Raw genomic sequence first — 23,097 nt, forward strand, 5'->3', positions numbered from 1 at the left:
GTGGTAAGACCATGTTCAGGTCTATGATCCTTTAGGGAAAAAAGATGACAAGCCACAAAATACAGTCTCACATGTATTTTTCACATATAGGAAATAAACATTACGGAGTCTCTGAGTTAATATTAATTCCTTTATGTACGTCCCCTGTCTTTCTGCATTAGATTACTGCTATCATCAGAAGACTAGATACAGACATCCAGTAATTACTGTACACTAACACACACTCATAATGTGTGTAAGAAATGTAAGTCCTCGTTCATCCGGGACAAACATATTCATAACACATGGAAGAATTGCATTCCTTCAAGTCTGGATCTCAACGCAGATGCATTTTAAAACACAGAAAACAAAACCTGCCAACCAAATCCCTCAGTAAAGATAGGTGAGTGGCTCCTGGGGGGGGGGTTCCACATACCACTATCTAAAGGATTCAGAGCCCATTTTGAGAGTGTAGCTGTTTTACTGTCTTGGAAGAATCTGACATGGAGAGATATCTTTTAAAAGGTTGATGTGCCTAGAGTATCTCTGTCTGTCTGTCTGTCTGTCTGTCTGTCTGTCTGTCTCTCTCTCTCTCTCTGTCTCTCTCTGTCCTCTCTGTCTCTCTTTGTCTCTGTCTCTGTCTCTCTCTCTGTCTCTCTCTGTGTGTGTATGTGTGTGTGTGTGTGTGAGAGAGAGAGAGAGGAAGAGAGAGAGAGAGAGAGAGAGAGAGAGAGAGAGAGAGAGAGAGGAGAGAGGAAAAAGAAGAGACAGAGAGACAGGCAGAGAGAGACACGCAGAGAGAGACAGGCAGAGACGGAATCAGAGAGACAGAGAGAGACAGAGAGATACCCAACCAGGCAAACCACTCAAGCGAGTCCCACGGGTTCAGCCTTGTCCAGTCGTTGCCCACCCTCCCCTAAGGGCCTTAGTACCTGTTCCTGGTGCGTGGCACTGGGGTCGTAGGGCTCCAGAGCGTCTTCAGTGCAGCCGAGGTACCGCCGGTCTCCTCTCTGCTTTCCTCCCCCAACATCCTGCACAGCCAGCGAGAAAACTAAGTTATGACACCGCGTTGGAAGACAGTGGCTGGCAGACTGGGCATTGCGCTCCAAGCGTAACCAGAGCATCTTTGTGCACCCCATCTCCCGGGATGGGTCCTCAATCTTGAAGTTAGGGAAGAAAAAAACCTTAGGACAAGAAAACTGCGAGTAGAATGGGGGAGTGCTGGATCCTGGCGGGAAACCTCTTCAGCAGGTTCCGCTCCGCAGCTCCCTCGCCCACAGAGGCAAGATTGGGAGCCCTCCCAACCCCGACGTGTCCCTTTCCACTTCATACCAAGCCATCCGGCCAAGCGTCGCCTCTCTGCGACCCCTGAGCCCCACCCTATCCTCAAGGAGCTGCTTGGTCAAAAGTCTAAGAGTGGTCAATCACCCGGATCTTTCCGGAGGGTCCCGGGAAAGCAACGCCCAAAGCACAGCGTGGGCGCACCGGACCTTGCAGGTGGGGCGAGTTGAGGCCGGGGAATTACCTGGAGCGGGCGGGCGCGTCGGCTGGGCACCAGAACAGACGCAGAAGGAGCAGCAGCATCAGGCTGCCTACCAGGGCGAACAGCGTACCCCCGGGTCGCATCCTGAGCCACGGGCGCCCTCGCCGCCAAAGCTGCCGAGGCGAAGCGCAGCCCGGGCGGCACCGACTCGCCGCTCCGGTCACCGCCGCCGCCGCCGCCGCCACCGCGGCCGCTGCCACGCACACCCCCAGCGTTCAAAGGCGGTGGCGCGGGCCCGCACTCTGGGGGCTGCCCGGAGCCCAGCCTGCAACAGTGTTGCCGGGTACGGAGCCAAGGAAGCAAGCAGCCTCCGGGCTCGCCCGCTTCTTTCAAGCCAGCCCCTGGCTGCCGAAGCTGGTGGACAGCTAGCAGATGACGATCCTCCGAGCTCGCCTCTTGTCCTGCCGGAGGCGCTCGGAGCCGCTGCGGGCTCTGGTCGCTGCAGCCGCCGCTACCACTGCCGCTGCCTCTGCCTACTGCTGCCGCCGCCGCCACGCGGGGTCACCTGAAGGTTGGGGTATGAGCGCTCAACTCCGCGCTGATTGGGCTCCAACTTTTCAGCTGCTCTCACCTTCGCCGGAGTGCACGCTTGGCCCCAAGCGACCCACCCAATCACAATGCGAGTCTGCTGCGAACCTGGGGCCACGATAGGACCTGGAGGACTGAAGAGAAGAGCAGAAAGGGCCCACTTCAAAAAGTTTGCAAACTGAGTTGCTCAGCTGGATCCTCCCACTTGCCTGAAAGCTGCCAGGGACTTGGTGACATTTGAGCAGACCTTAGCATTGCATGGAAGTAGTCACCTTCCTACGACTTAATGTGGACAGTTGACACCAAATTACCAGGAAATCTTCAAGGGCCGTTAGTCTACCCACCTTTGGCCAGATTCATCTCTGCCTGTTTTTTAAAACTGTTTCATTGGACATCTTCGTGTCCAGTACTTTGTATTATCAATGAGCATTGAGTGACAGGTTGGCTGCTTATAAGGGCGGAAATGAGTAGTGGTGACTGAGAGACTATAGCTCTCAAAACCTGAAATGTTTACCATTGTTTAACAAATGTTTTCCAGAAAAACAGATCTGCCTACTGCCAATGGAGGTGATCTCTGGATTTTAAATTCTGGCCTAACACAGAACCTAGTTGGAACTATAATGAACATGAGGATTTCACCAATAAGAGAAAAATGAATCAACCAATCATAGGCAGCCAGCTCATCACACCATTCCAATAGTTACCTACATGTAGCCAATCAGGTGATCACTCTACTAAGACTCTTTGTGCCCGCCCAGCAAAAGCTTGCTGCCCACTCACTGCTGGGCAGATGTCCTTCTGTTTCCTGTGCTGCCTAATTCATGAATCCTTTGTTTAAGTAAATCATTGACATTAATTTATTTAAAATATTTCTTTTCTCGTTGCTGTAGGTCGATAGACAGGTCAAGGTTCAGTGGGAGACTCTGTGCAAAACAATAAGGTAGAGAGTGATAGAAGAGCTCAATACTAGCCTCTGGCTTTTGTTCCTGTACATGCCTCCATGCACACCTGTACACACACACACACACACACACACACACACACACACACATGGAAGGCAGGAGTTTCCTTTCTCACTACTTTGTGAGGAGACAGCCAAAGGCCAACTAGCTGTCCACCAAGAGTTCAGTCTTACCATGAACTTCACAATGCTGGAACTCTGATCTTGAACCCAATCCAGATCTTTAAAAATACATTGTGTCATCCACCCAGCCAAGAGTATTTATGAACAGCTGTTAACTGACGAGGAAAAGGACACTTGCTTCGGATCACATTGAGGAATAGCTCATGTGAATCGCATTTATTGATCAGGACTTGATGCACAACTGTGAGCCAACGATGAGGTGATATAATCTGGCTTTCCAATTATTCATTTAGAAAACTACCCCAACTCTTTTAGCCTTGAGTTACGCTTCACAAGCATAGTCCATCATCTGCCCCCCTGCCCCTGAGATTGGTCAAGGCTTCCTCTGCTCGATCTGCAACTCTAGATCCCTGAAATACTTCAGCAGAGCATAAACTTCATCATTTGTCAAAGGAGTACTTCCTCTGATTATTCGTTCTACTTTAGAAGAGCTGAGATCATTCCAAAAGCAACCTCAGTGCTCTAGAAAGCCAGAGTAGTGGCTCCGTGGATAAGGTGGATCAACCGGACCCCAGATTACAGCACCCATACAGACAGCTAGGCAGCTGGGCCTGGTAGCCAAGCCTGTGGCTCTAGGCAACACAAAGGCAGTGTGGGGAACGGGAGATCTCTGAGACTCTCTTCCCAGCCAATATAAGCATATTCCTATCTCATAAATACCATAGAGACCAAGAGCGGAAGATACCCATTGCCATCCTGTGTTTCCCCGCCCCCAGCCACACACATTTAAGGATTCCTAGTTTCTGACACCAATCTGTATCTACTGGAAAAACAATTGGTTAAAACCGAACCTGAAGGTCACACATAGTTGATCAGTAAGCAGCCGATGAAGTGAAACCACTTTCAAACGAATGTTATTCTCAAAGAGGAGAAGGATTGGGAAGTAGACGTTAAATGTGACTACAGGTATGATTTTTTTTCTCTACAGCTCACCTCTATCATGAAAATGTTACTAACCAAGAAGGAAAAAAGCTGCTATTCTTACGCGACGGGACATTTTTAGGGATTCAGTTGTTTATGGGGCATATGATACCTAGTAATGGCCGCTACATTCTAACGGTGCTAAAATGATGTGTAGCAAGTGGGCTCCACGGATAATGCACTTGCTCTGAAAGCCTAACACCTTGAGTTTGATCCCTGAGCCCATTGAGGAAGGAAAGAGTCAACTCGTAAAGGTTGACCTCCGACCTCCACACACAGGAAATGGCACACATGTGTCTGTACTCAAGCACAGACATCCTGTGTATGTGCACACACAGAGAATAACAAAATAAATAAAAAAATATCCAGGACAAAGGTTAAGAAAGTAAGACAAAGTGGCGATTGAGTTCTACGTAGTCAGAAGTTTATTCCTACATGCATGGGGCGGGGGGGGGGCAGAATGACCCAGCAACAGAAGGGTTGCCTGGCTTCGGAAGAACTACTGAGTTGTGTTTCCGTGTAGACAGCTCACACTAACAATAATCTGCAGAAAAGGAAGAGGGCATGAGGCATCCACCAGGAAGCTGCAATTTCACCTAATTTACCACAGTTTAATACTTCAGCACAGCAGGGCTCAAGGCAACTATAAGAATCACCCCCGTACTGGGTTCCTTAAACATCCTTTGCTGCAAATGGAATTGCTTCCTATCATGCCGGTGGCTACAGTCAGGGGACTTACAAGAGCCCATTTTAATTGGGGAACCAAGTGTGAGTTTACAAGGGGAATTTGACACTGGGAACTGTAAACCCCCATCGTTTAAGTCATGAAAGACAAGAAACTTACAGAAGCATGAAGTCATAAATACTATTTATCAGTTGAGCACTGACACCAAAGAAGCTATCAACTTCCTACTTGCATGTTTGACCGCCAAGACCTCTGCCAGGGAAGATACGGGATATGGTAAGACCAGGAATCCAGACCTGAGCTCAAGCCTCCGTACCAAACTAGTGTGTGAGCAGACAGAACTCAGCAAATCTGTGTGTTCTAGGTGGATAGTGGGGTCCAGAAGGCATCTTCTGGGATTTCTAGAATCTTGTGTCTTAGAACAAGCAAGTAGACCAGGGATGTGTGAACAGGCAGAGAAAAAAGACAGTTCTTTAAGAAAGACAACATTTTGGGAGATCAGAAAACGGAACAGGTCGGACGCTTAATGGCTCTAGTTTACAAAAGATGCAATGGTTTATGGGTCATTTAAACAGAGCCTGCCTTCTCTTGCATTTGTTTACATACTGTATTAATCAGGCTTCTCTAGAAAACCCAATAATCCAGTAGCTTCTCAGTTCACAAGACTGGAGAGCTCAGCTGGTTTCCATTACATGCCAGAATCCCAAAGAAGTAAACTTTAGTGCCTGTGAAGGGATGGACATCCTAGCAAGGCGAGAGCAAGCAGGCAAAGAGCAAAAGTTTCCCTCTCCTATGTCCTTACCTAGGCTTCCAGCAAAAGGTGTGGTCCAGAGATGAGTTTTGCCAGCTTTTCAAGTGGTCTAGATTGAAGGTTTGTCTTCCCAACTCAAGATCTTGATTAAAGCTACAATTTCCTACCTCAGAGATACAAATTAGGAGTGGATCTTTCTACTTCACATTAATCAAAAACCCCTCAAAGGTATTAAGGAGGGGTGTTGTTAGTTAATTCTAGATGTAGTCAAGTTCACAGCCAAGAGTAGCATCACACCTAACATGCATGTCCTGTCTCTTGATAGTAGTAGTAGGTTTCCACTCTTTCCTTCTGTCACTGGCTTTTTCACATGCAAATTGTGTGTGTGCATTTATGTGTGTGCACAGATGTGTTGTATTTATGTGGTGTGTACACACATGCGCGTGTAGGTAGAAGGCCTGCCTTAACACTCTTTGCCATATTTCTTAGAGACAGTATGTCACTGTATTTTGAGCTAGATTGTTCACCCATCTGCAGACCCTAGTGATTCTCCTGTCTCAATTCCCCATAGTGCTGGGGTTACAGGAACAGGGGTGGCCATGCCCAGATATTCACCTGAGTGCTAGAGATCTGAACTCAGGACCCCGTGCTTGCACAGCAATCATTGTTAGCACCCGAGGCACAACCCCAGCTGGAATCCCTTCATTTTGATTCCCTTTCTCTGTCCTACTATTCTGACTCACGTCCAACATTGACTTCTTATATAATCTTTCCCATTCTCTATTCATTTCCACCCCACCCCCCGAACATTCTTAACTTGAAGAAAATGACTTTGAAAAGAAAATGCTGGGCCATTTTTACGTATTAAAAAGTTGTTTGAATAATTGTAAATATTCCAGAAACTTGAAAGTGTTTCTATTTGGGGCATGTGTTTTATACAGTACTAACAAGTGTCATTAAGCAACAGCAAAAGAGACAGACCAAGGAAAACTAGACATGTATAAGCTACCCATACGCATAGACTTCAGGATTCATGAAGATAAATACCAAGTACAAACTGTCTAAACAATGCGTGTGTATGTGTGTGAGTGCATGCGAGATATGTATGTATATATATATATATATATATGATACTAAATATATCTATCTTCATCTATTTAGACATCAGATAGATGGAGAGATCTCCATGGGTATAGGAATCGTCAATATAAGAAAAGGAATGAACGCTTTGAGGTATAAAGAGCCGATGCACCAGGGAACCCTCATTTACATGACATTTTCCCCTTTCTAGCTAGAAAGGGGAGTATCTGATGTCTCCAGACTGCCTGATCGGTTTTTGCAAAATTAAAGATTTGTGAGAATGGCAGGACAATACCACATTCATAACATTAAATGTACTCCTTGGAGAGGAAATTCATAAGAATTGTACAAGCAAGGCTGCATACTTTCAATAAATCATAGGATATAAATAGAAGCAGAAATCATTTCAAGCAATCAATGACCATGTAAGAGGGACACATCTTCAAACATGTCTTACTGCATACATTTATCCACTGCTAATTGAATATAGAATATGAAGGGATTCTAAGAATGAAGTTGGTCTAACTTTAAGAGTAACTGAAATTACACACAAAAAATTAGGATCATCACTTACTTTACAAAATATGTATTTAATGTAGGAACATTAAAATTCAAAAACAGTGCCCTCTGAAATAAACGAGAGGTCGTAAAAGGCAAAAGAGAAATGCAAACCAGTACAAAGGGAAATCTGTTGGACTTATGTATGTTCCCACTGCACATTGTCCCTCTGTTTTACTTTTAAAATGGGCCAGAAATATACACTGGAAAAAAGAACGCATCTTCAACAAATGGTGCTGGTCTAACCGGATGTCTGCATGAAGAAGAATGCAAGTGGATACATATTTGTCACCTACACAAAACCCAAGTAGATCAAACACCTCCACATAAAACCAGATACACTAAATATGATGCCAGAGCCTGACAAATACAGAGGCAGATGCTTGCAGCCAACCATTAATTGCAAATGGGGTCCCCAATGGAGGAGTGAGGGAAAGGACTGAAGGAGCTGAAGGGATTCGCAATCTATAGGAAGAACAACAATATCAACCAACCAGAGCTCCCAGAGCTCCCAGGGACTAAACCACCAACCAAAGTATACACATGGAGGGACCCATGGCTCCAGCCACATATGTAGCAGAGGATGGCCTTGTTGGGCATCAATGGGAGGGGCAGAACGTCAGGGTGGGGAAGTGGGAAGCAATGGGCAGGTGGGTGAGGAACACTCTCACAGAAGCAGGGGGAGATAGCAGGTTTCTGAGGGGAAACCAGGAAAGGGGACAACATTTGAAATGTAAATTAAAAACATATCAAATAAAGAAAGAATTTCGAGACATTGATATTTGAAAGGAGAATAATGAAAGGAAAAATTTAAATGTACTAAAATATTTTAAAAGCTGACCCTGAATAGAAACCAGGATTTAAAGAGAAGAAATGTGTCTAGTCTACTGTAACTTGGTATGCCGAGGCTGCTGGTTACCCATGGGAAGACTCCCCTTTTCTGAGGAGAAATAGAGGACAAAGGGATGGGGTGGGGTAAAATGGACTGCAAGGAGAAGAAGGAGGGGGAAACTGCTATGATAAGGATGTAATCAATGAATTAACTAACTAGCTGAAAAAAACCTTAGGAAGCAGAAATCTGTACAGAGTGACATAAAGAAAGATATTTCTAATCCCTCCCACAGTGAGCCTCTGTTAGAGCACAGTTTATAGAAAGCCTAGAGACAAAGGACATATGTAAATTTAACTCCAAGGCTAACGAGTCCCTTCCTGGGAAGAAGAGCCTTGGACCCTGTGTTTCCTCCTCTCTTAGTTATAAAAGTAATTTTGGGGTCTCCATATTTCTCTCTATTTCTAAAAGAGAAAAATAAAATAAAATTCTCCATTCCAAGCCCAGCAGTGTCCTTTGCTTGTAAGTCTGTTTCTTGGCTAGGTAATGTATAGAATACATTATTGATTTTGAGGGTCAGCTTCAAGATGTAAATGCCTACCTTCCTATTAACATCATTTATTTTTTTAAGAGATTTATTTATTATATGTAAGTACACTGTAGCTGTCTTCAGACACACCAGAAGAGGGCATCGGATCTCACTACAGATGGTTGTGAGCCACCATGTGGTTGCTGGGATTTGAACTCAGGACCTCTGGAAGAGCAGTCAGTGCTCTTAACCACTGAGCCATCTCTCCAGCCCCCTTAACATCATTTATTTTGCAAAGCAGTTTCAAAGCTAAAATGTGGAGGCAGGGCACAGGTGTCTTGCTTAAAATTTTTTTTCTCCTACTATGGCTTCAAATGACATTAGCATTAAAATTATGTCAGGACCCCATCCCACAAAATCTTGAGACTTTCTAACATGGTTAAACCAACTGGGCAATGTCAAGCTCAAGATGCACAATCTCTCTGTGTTCAGGTTTCTGGGACTGATGTAGAAAAGTTTACAAAACCTTATGATATTCAATTTGATAATAAAAGGTCACGCAGCAGTCATCATAAGAGGTAGTGGCTGATATTGCCAGATATCAGGGTCAATGGTCACCTCCAGACATCTTCTAGGCTCCTGTGCTCTAAAACAGGGAAATGGATGAACACAGACTAGTGGGCAATATCTGGACTAAGACTGGTGTTAATAAACCACACACATGCTTCCAAGGGAGGAGCAGGCCAGAGCAGGGAGAAAATGAAGAAGCTCAAATAACAGCTCGACTGAAAACAGTAGGTCTAATGTCATATCAGACTTCCAGGGTCAATTTTATAATACAGGCTTTCTCACAAACACTGTTACATATAATTCTAGGCACAACTTCATGCATTCCGTGTGTTATTGCAGGATTTGACCTTCACCTCAGGGGTGTAAGCTTCAGTGTAATAATGAGGAATCTAGAGTTCCTCTGTGTCGTGTCTGTGCCGGGTCTTGGCTATTCAAGCTGGCCTCACTGGGGGCTTGTTGCCTTCCTCTTTGTCACAGGTTTCTCTCCTGTGCTAATTCTGCAGCCACCATGAGACCTTGCAGATCTCAGCACTGCTATCCTACCTCCAGGCAGGCTTTTGAGAGATGGTGAACACCATTTCTGTATTCAGTGATTAGAGGATCCTGCCAGAGTAACTCTGACCCTGAAATTATGTGCATCTTGGGGAGAAAAGCTGTGACTCCTGGTAAAGTTAATCTGTCAGCTAAGATCTCACTGTGGCTCTCTTTGACTCCCCAGCACTCATGATCTCCCTTGAAAGAATTCAGAGAAGACACACAGAGCAGAGTGAAGAAGATAGAAGACCCAGGAAGAGCACAGTTTCAGTAGGTGTTCATAGGCAGGAGATCAGTATGAGAGATCTTCACTCTGATAGACACTCCAGGCAGACCTTATACTATGACTGCCCCTACGACAGACAACCTTTCCCCAGGCATGCTTCCTGTCCTGGTGCTTGACAGGCTCTTTAGAATGGCTCCTGTGGAAAAGGACAATAGTATGTGCTTGTTTCTTATCAGAAAGCCTCTGACTAAATAGTGGTTTCATAAGGTTCACATGGTTACCTATCAATGGCCTTCCAGACAGATGGGGAACAGGGCCACAGTTATTAAGGCCAAAGAGTAAGGTGCAGCATGAAGGGGGCAGGAGGTTCTTCCTCTGAAGAGATTTCCTAACAGTCAGGAAATATCAAACACCACGGAGAAAGCCAGAAGACACTGTGGTTCCTATCGACACCCCAGAGATGTTGAAGATAACAGAGAAACTGTTTACGACACTATCAAAATTATCTACAATCTTGACTTTGTTAGCTTAACTTCTCTTTTCTCATCCTGGACCACACTCCTTATAAACCCACATTACAACTTTGATTACAATGCAGAAATCTTTAACCTTTAAATTTTGCTGTAAATTATATTGTCTGAGCCATAAACCTGAAGACAGTCACGGAATCATATACAGCTGCTGTAAAAACAAGCTGGGACTCTCTTTTGAAAAGTCCATAGTGACGCTGGGTCTTTGTTATTCCTGAGCTCTTCTTTGTCTTCATGCTCTACACCCTGATCTCCTCAAGAAGCTGCAACTGTGGTTTTACTCTGGCTTGTTCTGCCACTCTTTTCTGCAACAAATCAAAGGATTCTTGGTTTACCTAAGCAGAATCTCTAAAAGTGACTCCCTGGCACTGCTGACAATGACAATGAGGAGCTGTTTCTTTTTTGCTACCACCACTGATATTAAGCACAGGTCTATCCTCAAGTTATATATTAACATATAAGTCAGTGTCTCAACATTTCCGTTACAAAAGTAGCACCAGTTCCATCTATTCAAACAAGGTAGAGCTATGAATTATTGTTGGTTTTTATACAAAATCCGGAAATGCTGGTTAATTTCAAGGTTTTCAGGGCCAGAAATTTCCCAGGTAATTCAGCATATTGAAGACCAACAGTTGGGTATTTATTAACTTGCTTATCATTAAAAGACAAGAAATTGTCAGAGTCATTAAGTCATAAATACTATTTATCAGTTTAAAGGTCAAAGCAAAGAAGCTCTCAACTTTATCCTTGCAGGTTTGATCTCAAAGATCTCTGCCAAGATATGGGATATGATAAGACCAGGAATCCATTACTGAACTCAAGCCTCTGTACCAAACTAGTGCGTGAGCAGACAGAACTTGGCAAATATGCCTGTTATAGGTGGATAGTGGGTTTCAGAGGACATCTTCTGGGGTTTCTAGAACTTTTGTGTCTTAGAACAAGCAAGTAGACCAGGGACATGTGAACAGGGTGAGAAAAAAAGCCAGTTCTTTAAGAAAGACAACATGTTGGGAAATCAGAAAACAGAACAGGTTGGAAGCTTAATGGCTCTAGTTTATAAAAGATGTGATGTTTTATGGGTCATTTAAACAGAGCCTGCCTTCTCTTGCATTTGTTTACATATTGTATCAATCAGGATTCTCTAGAAAATCCAATAATCCAAAAACCGGATGGCTCAGCTGGTCTTCATTACATGATGTAATCCCAATGAAGTATGCTTTAATGTCTATGAAGGTGAGAGCAAGCAGGCAAAGAACAAAAGCTTCCCTATCCATGTCCTTATATAGGCATCCAGCAGAAGGCGTGGTCCAGATTAGAGGTGAGTTTTGCCACCTTTTCAAGTGGTCTAGATTGAAGGTTTGTCTTGATCTTGATTAAAGCCTCAATTACCTACCTCAGAGATACAGATTAGGAGTAGATCTTTCTACTTCATATTACTCAAAAATCCCTCAAAGGTATTAGGGAGGGGTGTTGTTAGTTAATTCTAGATGTAGTCAAGTTCACAGCCAAGAGTAGCCATCACACCTAACATGCATGTCCTGTCTCTTGATAGTAGTAGTAGGTTTCCACTCTTTCCTTCTGTCACTGGCTTTTTCACATGCTAAGTGTCTCTCTCTCTCTCTCTCTCTCTCTCTCTCTCTCTCTCTCTCTCTCTGTGTGTGTGTGTGTGTGTGTGTGTGTGTGTGTGTGCTGTATATACTCACATATATGATAGATAGATACAAATATATGTATTTACATCTATTTATATATGAGATAGGTAGAGAGATCCCCATAGGTATAGGAATCGTCAATATAAGAAAGGAATGAATGCTTTGAGGTATAAAGAACTGATGCACTAGGGAACCCTTATTTACATGACATTTTCCCCTTTCTTGTTAGAAAGGAAAGTATCTGACTGCCTGATTGGTTTTTGCAATATTACAGATTTGTGAAAATGGCAGGACAATACCACATTCATAACATTAAATGTACTCCTTGGAGAGGAAATTCATAAGAATAGTATAAGCAAGGCTGCATACTTCCAATAAATCATGGGATATAAATAAAAACAGAAATAATTTCAAATAATCAGTGACCTTGTAAGAGGGACACATCTTCAAATATGTCTTATTGCATACTTTGGTCCACTGCTAATTGAATATAGAATATACAAGGGATTCTAAGAATGAAGTTAGTCTAACTTTAAGAGTAACTGAAATTACGCACAAAAATTAGGATCATCACTTACTTTACAAATATATAATATATATTACATGTATATGAATTATACAATGTATATAAGTATATACATATGTATTTAATGTAGGAACATTAAAATTCAAAAAGAGTACTTTCTGAAATCAAGAAAAGACCAAAGAGAAATGCAAACAGGTACAAAAAATACTGTTGGACTTATGCACTTTCCCACTGCCCATTGTCACTGTGTTTTATTTTAAAAATGGGTCAAAATTATACATTGGAAAAAAGAATGCATCTTCGACAAATGGTACTGGTCTAACTGGATGTCTGCATGAAGAAGAATGCAAGTGGATACATATCTACCACCCTACACAAAACTCAAGTCCAAGTAAATCAAACACCTCCACATAAAACCAGATATACTAAATATTATGGAAGAGAAAGTGGGGAATAGCCTTGAATCCATGGGTACACAGGAGTAAACTTCCTGAAGAAAATAACAACATCTCACTAAGATCAGCAATTAATAACTGGGAACTTGTAAAGCTGAGACGCCTCTATAAGACAAAGGACACTGTCAAGAGGACAAAACAAAGCAAAAAATTCCCAAAGAATGGAAAAGATCTTCCCCAACCACACATCCAACAGAGAGTTGATAGCCAAAATATATAAAGAACTCAAGAAACTAAACATCACCAAACCATACAACCCAATTTAAAAATGGGAGATAGTTCTAAACAGAGGATTCTTGACAGAAGAATGGCTGAGAAGCATTTAAAGAAATGTTCAACATACTTAAGCCATTAGAGAAATGCAAATCAAAATGACTCTGAGATTCCATATTACCCCTGTCAATTTTTGATTTAAGATCAAAACCTCAAATGACAGCTCATGCTGGTAAGGATGTGGAGCAAGGGAAGCACTCCTCCACTGCTGGTGGGGGTAACAACTTACATAGTCACTTTGGAAATCAGTTTTGCAGTTTTTCAGAAAATTGGGAATAGATCTACCTCAAAACCTAGTTCTACCACTCCTGGACATATACACAAGATGCTCCACCATACTATAAGGTTGCTGCCTCAAATAGTTTCACAGCAGTTTTTTGGGTAATAGACAGAAACTGGAAACAACCTAGATGTCTTTTAACTGAAGAATGGTTAAAGAAATTTCATTTCACTCTTAATTGTGTAATACACAATAGAGTATTATTCAGCTATAAAACAATAATGTCACGAAATTGCAGGCAGGATGTGTGGATCTAGAAAAGGTCATCCTGAGTGAGGTGTTCCAGATGAAGAAAGACAAATATGGTAGGTACTCACATGTAAGTGGTCATTAGCCTTAAAGGAAAACACTGCAATTCTACCACACACAGACTCAAAGGAGCTAAACACCAAGGAAGCACACTTGAATCTCACTGAGAGGGGAAATAGAATAGATGTTATGGGTGGATAGGGTCAGCAGGAGAAGACAGATGTTGGATAGGGTAGGAAGAGGAGGGATTAGGTTTGGGAAGGATGGAGGGAGAGAGTACTGAGAGAGACAACTGGAATCACTGTGGGGGTATGACAGGGATAAGCTAGAAACCTAGGGCAATGGAAATTCCCAGGAATCTATGAGGATGACCCTAGTTAAAAACACTAGCAATATAGCATATGTAGCCTGAACCACTGACCATTTCCTAGAACTAGGCATGTCTTCAAATGGAGGAATTAGGTCATCCTCCCAGCCTCAAAACCTTCGAGCTGCAATTTGTCCTGTCTACAAGATGTGCAGGGGTAAAGACGGAGCACAAGTTGATGGAATGGCCAAACAATGACTGGCTGAACTCGAGACCCATCCCATGGAAGAGAGCCAACCCTTGACATTGTTAATGATACTCTTCTACACTTACAGACAGGACCCTAGTGTAACTGCCACAGAGAGGCTTTACCTAGCAACTCATGCAACCAGTTGCAGAGAACCACAGACAAACATTTGACAGAGTTTGCAGTATCCTGCTGAAGAGGAGAAAGAATGATTGCAAGAGTCAGAAGAGTCAATGACATCACCAGAAATCCTACAGAACCATCTAACCTGTGCCCACAGGGGCTCACAGAGAGCATGCATGGGACTGATCTAGGCTTTTTGCACAAATATAACAGATGTGTAGCTTAGTCTTCATGTGTAACTCCTAACATTAGAAGTCTGGGCTGTCTCTGGTTCTGTTTATTGCCTTTGGATCCCTTTCCTATAACTGGATGGCCATGATTAGTCTCAAAATATCACTATTTTCAGATGATATGATAGTATATATAAGTGACCCCAAAAGTTCCACCAAAGAACTCCTACAGCTGATAAACACCTTCAGCAAAGTGGCTGGATATAAAATTAATTCAAACAAATCAGTATCCTTCCTCTACTTAAAGGATAAATAGGCTGAGAAAGAAATTAGGGAAATGACACTCTTCAGAATACTCTCAAATAATATGAAATACCTTGGTGTGACTCTTACCAAGCAAGTGAAAGATCTGTATGACAAGATCTTCAAGTCTTTGAAGAAAGAAATTGAAGAAGATCTCAGAAGATGGAAAGATCTTCCATGTTCATGGATTGGCAAGATTAATATAGTAAAAATGGCCATATTGCCAAAAGCAATCTACAGAGTCAATGCAATTTTGATGGTCATTACCATCAAAATTCCAACTCAATTTTTCAGAGTTAGAAAGAGAAGTTTGCAAATTCATTTGGAATAACGAAAAAACTATGATAGCAAAAACTATTCTCAACAATAAAAGAACTAGGGGAATTATCATCTGTAACCTCCAGATATATTACAGAGGAATAGTGTAATAGAAAAATACTGTATAGTAGTTAGATAAATGGAATAGATTTGAAGACCCAGAAATGAACCCACACACCTATTGTTACTTGATCTTTGACAAAGGAGCTAAAACCATCCAATGCAAAAAACAATAGCATTTTCAACAAATGGTGCTGGTTCACCTGGAGGTCAGCATGTAGAAGAATGCAGATCGATCCATGCTTATCACCCTGTACAAAGATCAAGTCCAAGTGGATCAAGGACCTCCCCATAAAACCAGATATACTCAAACCAATAGAAGAGAAATAGGGAAGAGCCTCAAACACATTGGCACAGGGAGAAATTTTCTGAACAGAAAAACAATGGCTTATGTTCTAAGGTCAAGAATCGACAAGTGGGACTTCATAAAATTGCAAAAGACACTGTCATTAGGACAAAATGGCAACCAAAGATTGGGAAAAGATATTTACAAATCTTACATCTGATAGAGGGCTAATATTCAATATATACAAAGAACTCAAGAAGTTAGACTCCAGGGATCCAAATAACCCCATTGAAATGGGGTACAGAGCTGAACAAAGAATTCTCAGCTGAGAAATTCTTAGCTGAAAGCAACTAAAAAGGTTCAACATCCTCAGTCATCAGGGAAATTTAAAACAAAACAACCCTGAGATTCCACCTCATACCCGTCAGAATTGCTAAGAGCAAAAACTCATGTGACAGCAGATGATGATGAGGATGTGAAGAAAGAGGAACACTCCTTCATTGTTGGTGGGATTGGAAGCGGGTACAACTACTTTGGAAATCAGTCTGGTGGTTCTTCAGAAAACTGGACACAGTGCTATCTGAGGACCCAGCTATATCACTCCTGGGCATATACCCAAAAGATGCTCTAAGGTATAACAAGGACAGGTGCTCCACTATGTTCATAGCAGCCTTATTTATAATAGCCAGAAGCTGGAAAGAACCCAGATGTCCTTCAAAAGAGGAATGAATACAGAAAATGTGGTACATTTTCACAATGGAGTACCACACGGCTATTAAAAACAATAACGGTGGTTGGGGATTTAGCTCAATGGTAGAGCGCTTGCCTAGCAAACGCAAGGCCCTGGGTTCAGTCCCCAGCTCCAAAAAAACAAACAAACAAAAAAAAAACAATGACTTCATGTAATTCACAGGCAAATGGATGGACCTAGAAAATTTCATTCTGAGTGACATAACCAAATTACAAAAGAATGCACATGGTATGCACTCACTGATAAGTAGATATTAGCCCATAGCTTGGAATACCCAAGATACAATTCACAGACCACATGAATCTCAAAAAAAGGAAGACCAAAGTGTTTCTTAGAAAGGGGAACAAATATACTCACAGGAGGAAGTGTGGAGCAGAGACTTAAGGAAAGGCCATCCAGAGACTGCCACACCTGGGGATGCATCCTAGATAGTCACCAAACCCACACACTATTGCTGATGCCAAGAAGTGCATGCTGACAGGAGCCTGATATAATTGTCTCCTGAGAGGCTCTGCCAGAGCCTGGAAAATACAGATGATGATGCTTGTAGCCAACAATTGAATTGAGAATGAGGTCCCTAATGGAGGGGTGAGGGAAAGGACTAAAGGAGATGAAGTGGTTTGCAACCCATAGGATGAACAACAATATCAACTAACCAGACCCTCCAGAGCTCCCAGGGACTAAAACACCAACCAATGACTATGGTTGGTGCATATGGAGCAGAAATGGTCTTGTTGGGCATCAATGGGAGGTGGTGAATGTCAGGGTGGGGAGGTTGGAAGAAGTGGGTAGTTGGGTGGGTGAGGAGCATTCTCATAGAAGCAGGAGGAGATAGCAGGTTTCTGAAAGGGAAATCAGGAAAGGGGATAACATTCGAAATGTAAATTAAAAACATATTCAATAAAAAAAGAATTTTAAGACATCGATATTTGAAAAGAGAATAATGAAAGGAAAAATTAAAATGTAATAAAATATTTTAATAACTGACCCTGAATAGAAACCAGAATTTAAAGAGAAGAAATGTGTCTAGTCTACTGTAACTTGGTATGCCAAGATTGGTAATTACCCATGGGAAGATTCCCTTTTTCTGAGAAGAAATAGAGAACAAGGGAATGGGGTGGGGTGAAACAGACTGGAAGGAGAAGAAGGAAGGGGGTAACTGCTATGATGGGGATGTAATTAATTAATTAACTAAGAGGTAGGGTGATATGGACTGAAAGGAGAGCAAGGAGGAAAAACTGCTATGATTAGTATTTAAGGTTGGGGATTTAGCTCAGTGGTAGAGTGCTTGCCTACGAAGCGCAAGGCCCTGGGTTCGGTCCCCAGCTCCGAAAAAAAGAACCAAAAAAAAAAAGATAATAGTATTTAATTAACTAACTAGCTAACTAAACAAGACTGGGAAGCAGAAATTAGTAAAGGGTGACAAAAATCTAATCCCTCCCATAGTGAGCCTCTGGTTAGAACACAGTTTATAGAAAGCCTGGAGACAAAGGACATATGTAAATTTAACTCCAAGGCTAATGAGTCCCTTCCTGGGAAGAAGAGCCTTGGACCCTGTGTTTCCTCCTCTCTTAGTTATACAAGTAATTTTGGGGTCTCCATATTTCTCTCTATTTCTAAAAGAGAAAAATAAAATAAAATTCTCCATTCCAAGCCCAGCAGTGTCCTTTGCTTGTAAGTCTGTTTCTTGGCTAAGTAATGTATGGAATACATTATTGATTTTGAGGGTCAGCTTCAAGATGTAAATGCCTACCTTCCTATTAACATCATTTATTTTGCAAAGCAGTTTCAAAGCTAAAATGTGGAGGCAGGGCACAGGTGTCTTGCTTAAAAATTTTTTCCTCCTACTATGGATTCAAATGACATTAGCATTAAAATTATGTCAGGACCCCATCACACAAAATCTTAAGACTTTCTATCATGGCTAAACCAACTGGGCAATGTCAAGCTCAAGATGCACCTCCTCTCTGTGTTTAGGTTTCTGGGACTGATGTAGAAAAGTCTACAAAGCCTTATGATACTCAATTTATAACAAAAGGTCAAGGATAGTTCACCCACACAGCAATCATCAGAAGAGATAATGGCTTATATTGCCAGATATCAGGGTCAATGGTCACCTCCAGACATCTAGGCTCCTGTGCTCTAAAACAGGGAAATGGATGAACAAAGACTAGTGGGCAATATCTGGACTAAGACTGGTATTAGAAAACCACATACATGCTTCCAAGGGAGGAGCAGGCCAGAGCAGGGAGAAAATGAAGAAGCTCAAATAACAGCTCGACTGAAAACAGTAGGACTAATGTCAAATCAGACTTCCAGGGTCAATTTTATAATACAGGCTTTCTCACAAACACTGTTACATATAATTCTAGGCACAACTTCATGCATTCCGTGTGTTATTGCAGGATTTGACCTTCACCTCAGGGGTGTAAGCTTCAGTGTAATAATGAGGAATCTAGAGTTCCTTTGTGTCTTGTCTGTGCCGGGTCTTGGCTATTCAAGCCGGCCTCACTGGGGGCTTGTTGCCTTCCTCTTTGTCACAGGTTTCTCTCCTGTGCTAATTCTGCAGCCACCATGAGACCTTGCAGATCTCAGCACTGCTATCCTACCTCCAGGTAGGCTTTTGAGAGATGGTGAACACCATTTCTGTATTCAGTGATTAGAGGATCCTGCCAGAGTAACTCTGACCCTGAAATTATGTGCATCTTGGGGAGAAAAGCTGTGACTCCTGGTAAAGTTAATCTGTCAGCTAAGATCTCACTGTGGCTCTCTTTGACTCCCCAGCACTCATGATCTCCCTTGAAAGAATTCAGAGAAGACACACAGAGCAGAGTGAAGAAGATAGAAGACCCAGGAAGAGCACAGTTTCAGTAGGTGTTCATAGGCAGGAGATCAGTATGAGAGACCTTCACTCTGATAGACACTCCAGGCAGACCTTATACTATGACTGCCCCTACGACAGACAGCCTTTCCCCAGGCATGCTTCCTGTCCTGGTGCTTGACAGGCTCTTTAGAATGGCTCCTGTGGAAAAGGACAATAGTATGTGCTTGTTTCTTATCAGAAAGCCCCTGACTAAATAGTGGTTTCATAAGGTTCACGGTTACCTATCAATGGCCTTCCAGACAGATGGGGAACAGGGCCACAGTTATTAAGACCAAAGAGTAAGGTGCAGCATGAAGGGGGCAGGAGGTTCTTCCTCTGAAGATGAGATTTTCTAACAGTCAGGAAATATCAAACACCACGGAACAAGCCAGAAGACACTGTGGTTCCTATCGACACCCCAGAGATGTTGAAGATAACAGAGAAACTGTGTTTAAGACACTATCAAAATTATCTACAATCTTGACTTTGTTAGCATAACTTCTCTTTCCTTATTCTGGACCACACTCCTTATAAACCCACATTACAACTTTGATTACAATGCAGAAATCTTTAACCTTTAAATTTTGCTGTAAATTATATTGTCTGAGCCTTAAACCTGAGACAGTTACAGGATCATATACAGCTGCTGTAAAAACAAGCTGGGACTCTCTTTCAAAAAGTCCATAGTGATGCTGGATCTTTGTCGTTCTTGAACTCTTCTTTATCTTCATGCTCTACACCCTGATCTCCTCAAGAAGCTGCAAATGTGGTTTTACTCTGCCTTGTCCTGACACTCTTATCTGCAACAAATCAAAGGATTCTGTGTTTTCTTGGGCAGAAGTCTCTAAAACTGACTCCCTGGCATTGCTGCCAGTGACAATGAGGAACTATGCCACTTTTGCTGCCGCCACTGATATTATGCACAGGTCTGTGCTCAAGTTATATGCTAACATAAGTGGGTGTCTCAACATTTACTGTAGAAAAATAGCACTATTCCCTGTATTCAAACAAGGTCGACCTTTGAATTGTTGTTGGCTTTCATACAAAATCCCGGGATCCTGGCTAATTCTAGGGTCTTCAGGGCCAGAAATTGCCCAGTTAGTGCAACTGATTGAAGACCAATGGTTGGGGATACAGAGATTATGTCCAGAAATTTTTCTTCCCCACCTATGCATTCTTTGCAATCTAAGCCCTAAGCAGACAGTAATAAAACAAAACAAAAAATAATCCAACATAAGCACCTCAAACAAAATCAACTTATACCAAATGAACTCTGCCCAGGCTTTTCTTATTTGTATTACTCTTGGAAAGCTGCAGAAAGAAACAGACATGACTTTTGTCAAGGATAAGTGAACAAAGAAAAACAACATTCAAAATTCCTGCCGTCTATGATAAAAGAAAAAATATTTAACCAGAAGATGTAAATTAATGAAGTATGTTGGAAAAAGATTTATTCTAAGAGAGTTCAGAAGAAAACTTAAGCAGCAACCAATTGATTATCCCCAGATAAACAGTAGGATGTGAACACTCTTCCAGAGACTCTGAAGAAACAACGTGAACGCAGAGATGCGCTTATAAAGCAACATAAGGGCATACCAAGTGAAGCAATGACAGTATCAAACCACCACTGTGATGCTCAGAATTATCATGGAAATCTCAGAAGAAGAACTTTTATGGCATAATCTGAACCAGCATCATAGGTATTAGAATAGGGACCATCACATACTCAAAGCATGAGAGAGAGAGAGAGAGAGAGAGAGAGAGAGAGAGAGAGAGAGAGAGAGAGAGAGAAATGCATTAATGAAAGGAGGGAAACAGACGCGCTGGAAATAGATACTAAATATAAGTGTATAGGTACTAGATGATTCCTTAAAACTAAACATTAAAAAATAAACATTGGATCATAATCGAAAAATCGACAAATGGGATCTCATAAAACTGCAAAACTTCTGTAAGGCAAAGGACACTGTTGTTAGGACAAAACAGCAACCAACAGATTGGGAAAAGATCTTTATTAATCCTACAACTGATAGAGGGCTTATATCCAAAATATACAAAGAAATCAAGAAGTTAGACTGCAAGGAGACAAATAACCCTATCAAAAATGGGTTCAGAGCTAAACAAGGAATTCACAGCAGAGGAATGCCAAATGGCTGAGAAACACCTAAAGAAATGTTCAACATGTTTAGTCATAAGGGAAATGCAAATCAAAACAACCCTGAGATTCCACCTCATACCAGTCAGAATGGCTAAGATCAAAAACTCAGGTGACAGCAAATGCTGGTGAGGATGTGGAGAAAGAGGAACACTCCTCCATTGTTGGTGGGATTGCAGACTGGTACAACCATTCTGGAAATCACTCTGGAGGTTCCTCAGAGAATTGGACATTGCACTACCTGAGACCAGCTATACCTCTCTTGGGCATATATCCAAAAGATGCCCCAACATATAACAAAGACACGTGCTCCACTATGTTCATAGCAGTCTTATTTGTAATAGCCAGAAGCTGGAAAGAACCCAGATGCCCTTCAACAGAGGAATGGATACAGATAATGTGGTACATCTACACAATGGAATATTACTCAGCTATCCAAAAAAATGACTTTATGAAATTCATAGGCAAATGGCTGGAACTGGAAAATATCATCCTGAGTGAGGTAACCCAATCACAGAAAAACACACATGTATGCACTCATTGATAAGTGGCTGTTAGCCCAAATGCTTGAATTGCCCTAGATGCACAGAACACATGAAACTCAAGAAGGATGAGCAAAATGTGAATGCTTCACTCCTTCTCTAAAAGGAGAACAAGAATACCCTTGGGAAGGAATAGGGAGGCAAAGTGTAGAACAGAGGCAGGAAGAACACCCATTCAGAGCCTGCCCCACATGTGGCCCATACATATACAGCCACCCAATTAGACAAGATGGATGAAGCAAAGAAGTGTAGGCCGACAGGAACCGGATGTAGATCTCTCCTGAGAGACACAGCCAGAATACAGCAAATACATAGGTGAATACCATCATTAACCACTGAACTGAGAACGGGACCCCCGTTGAAAGAATCAGAGAAAGGACTGAAAGAGCTTGAAGAGGCATGAGACCCCATATGAACAACAATGCCAAGCAACCAGAGCTTCCAGGGACTAAGCCACTACCCAAAGACTATACATGGACTGACCCTGGACTCTAACCTCATAGGTAGCAATGAATAGCCTAGTAAGAGCACCAGTGGAAGGGGAAGCCCTTGGTCCTGCTAAGACTAAACCCCCAGTGAACGTGATTGTTGGGGGGAGGGCGGTAATGGGGTGAGGATGGGGAGGGGAAAACCCATATCGAAGGGGAGGGCGAAGGGGAGGGGTTAGGGGGATGTCGGCCCGGAAGCCGGGAAGGGGAATAACAATCGAAATGTAAATAAGAAATACCCAAGTTAATAAAGATGGAAAAAAAAATAAACATTGGAAACTTTCTGGAGACCAAAATTGAGGTCTCATTGAAGCCTTCTATTCTCTTGTTCTGTACTTATCAAGTGAACTCACAGTGTTACTGGAAATTTTAATAAAAAAACAAGTAACTTTGATCCTAAAGGTATCCAGACAGAAAAAGTAAGGCTGAACTGATCTGCCTATGCCTTCGTCCAGGTAACGGCAGGCACAAAAGGAGCAAAATTGTTTCCTTGTTGTTAGGCTTTGTTCTGTTTTATTTGGGCTGGTATGGCCTGACATTAAAAACAGGCTCTTGCTGAGTATCCCAGAATGACCTTGAACTTGAAATACTTCTGTCTCAGCCCCACATACCCCGAGATTGTAGCTATATTTCTCCATACTT

At 42.3% G+C, this 23,097-nt stretch overlaps 1 protein-coding gene across 2 annotated transcripts in view; it reads right to left on the minus strand.

The window, feature by feature from the left end:
• Nucleotides 1-23,097, minus strand: part of St8sia6 (ST8 alpha-N-acetyl-neuraminide alpha-2,8-sialyltransferase 6) — a 198,105-nt gene that overhangs the window by 140,850 nt on the left and 34,158 nt on the right. Inside the window, exons 2-3 of one of the 2 annotated variants that reach the window (XM_063276253.1) lie at nt 1,505-2,184; nt 912-1,010 (exon numbers count right to left, since the gene is read on the minus strand). In XM_063276253.1, the coding sequence (XP_063132323.1) occupies nt 912-1,010; nt 1,505-1,605 (200 nt within the window). In that variant the 5' untranslated portion in view covers nt 1,606-2,184. Of the gene's footprint in view, nt 1-911; nt 1,011-1,504; nt 2,185-23,097 lie in introns of those variants that run through there. The other variant, NM_213624.2, reaches the window with a different exon arrangement.

The sequence above is a fragment of the Rattus norvegicus genome, chromosome 17 (genome assembly GCF_036323735.1).
Source record: "Rattus norvegicus strain BN/NHsdMcwi chromosome 17, GRCr8, whole genome shotgun sequence".
NCBI classification, from domain to species: domain Eukaryota; kingdom Metazoa; phylum Chordata; class Mammalia; order Rodentia; family Muridae; genus Rattus; species Rattus norvegicus.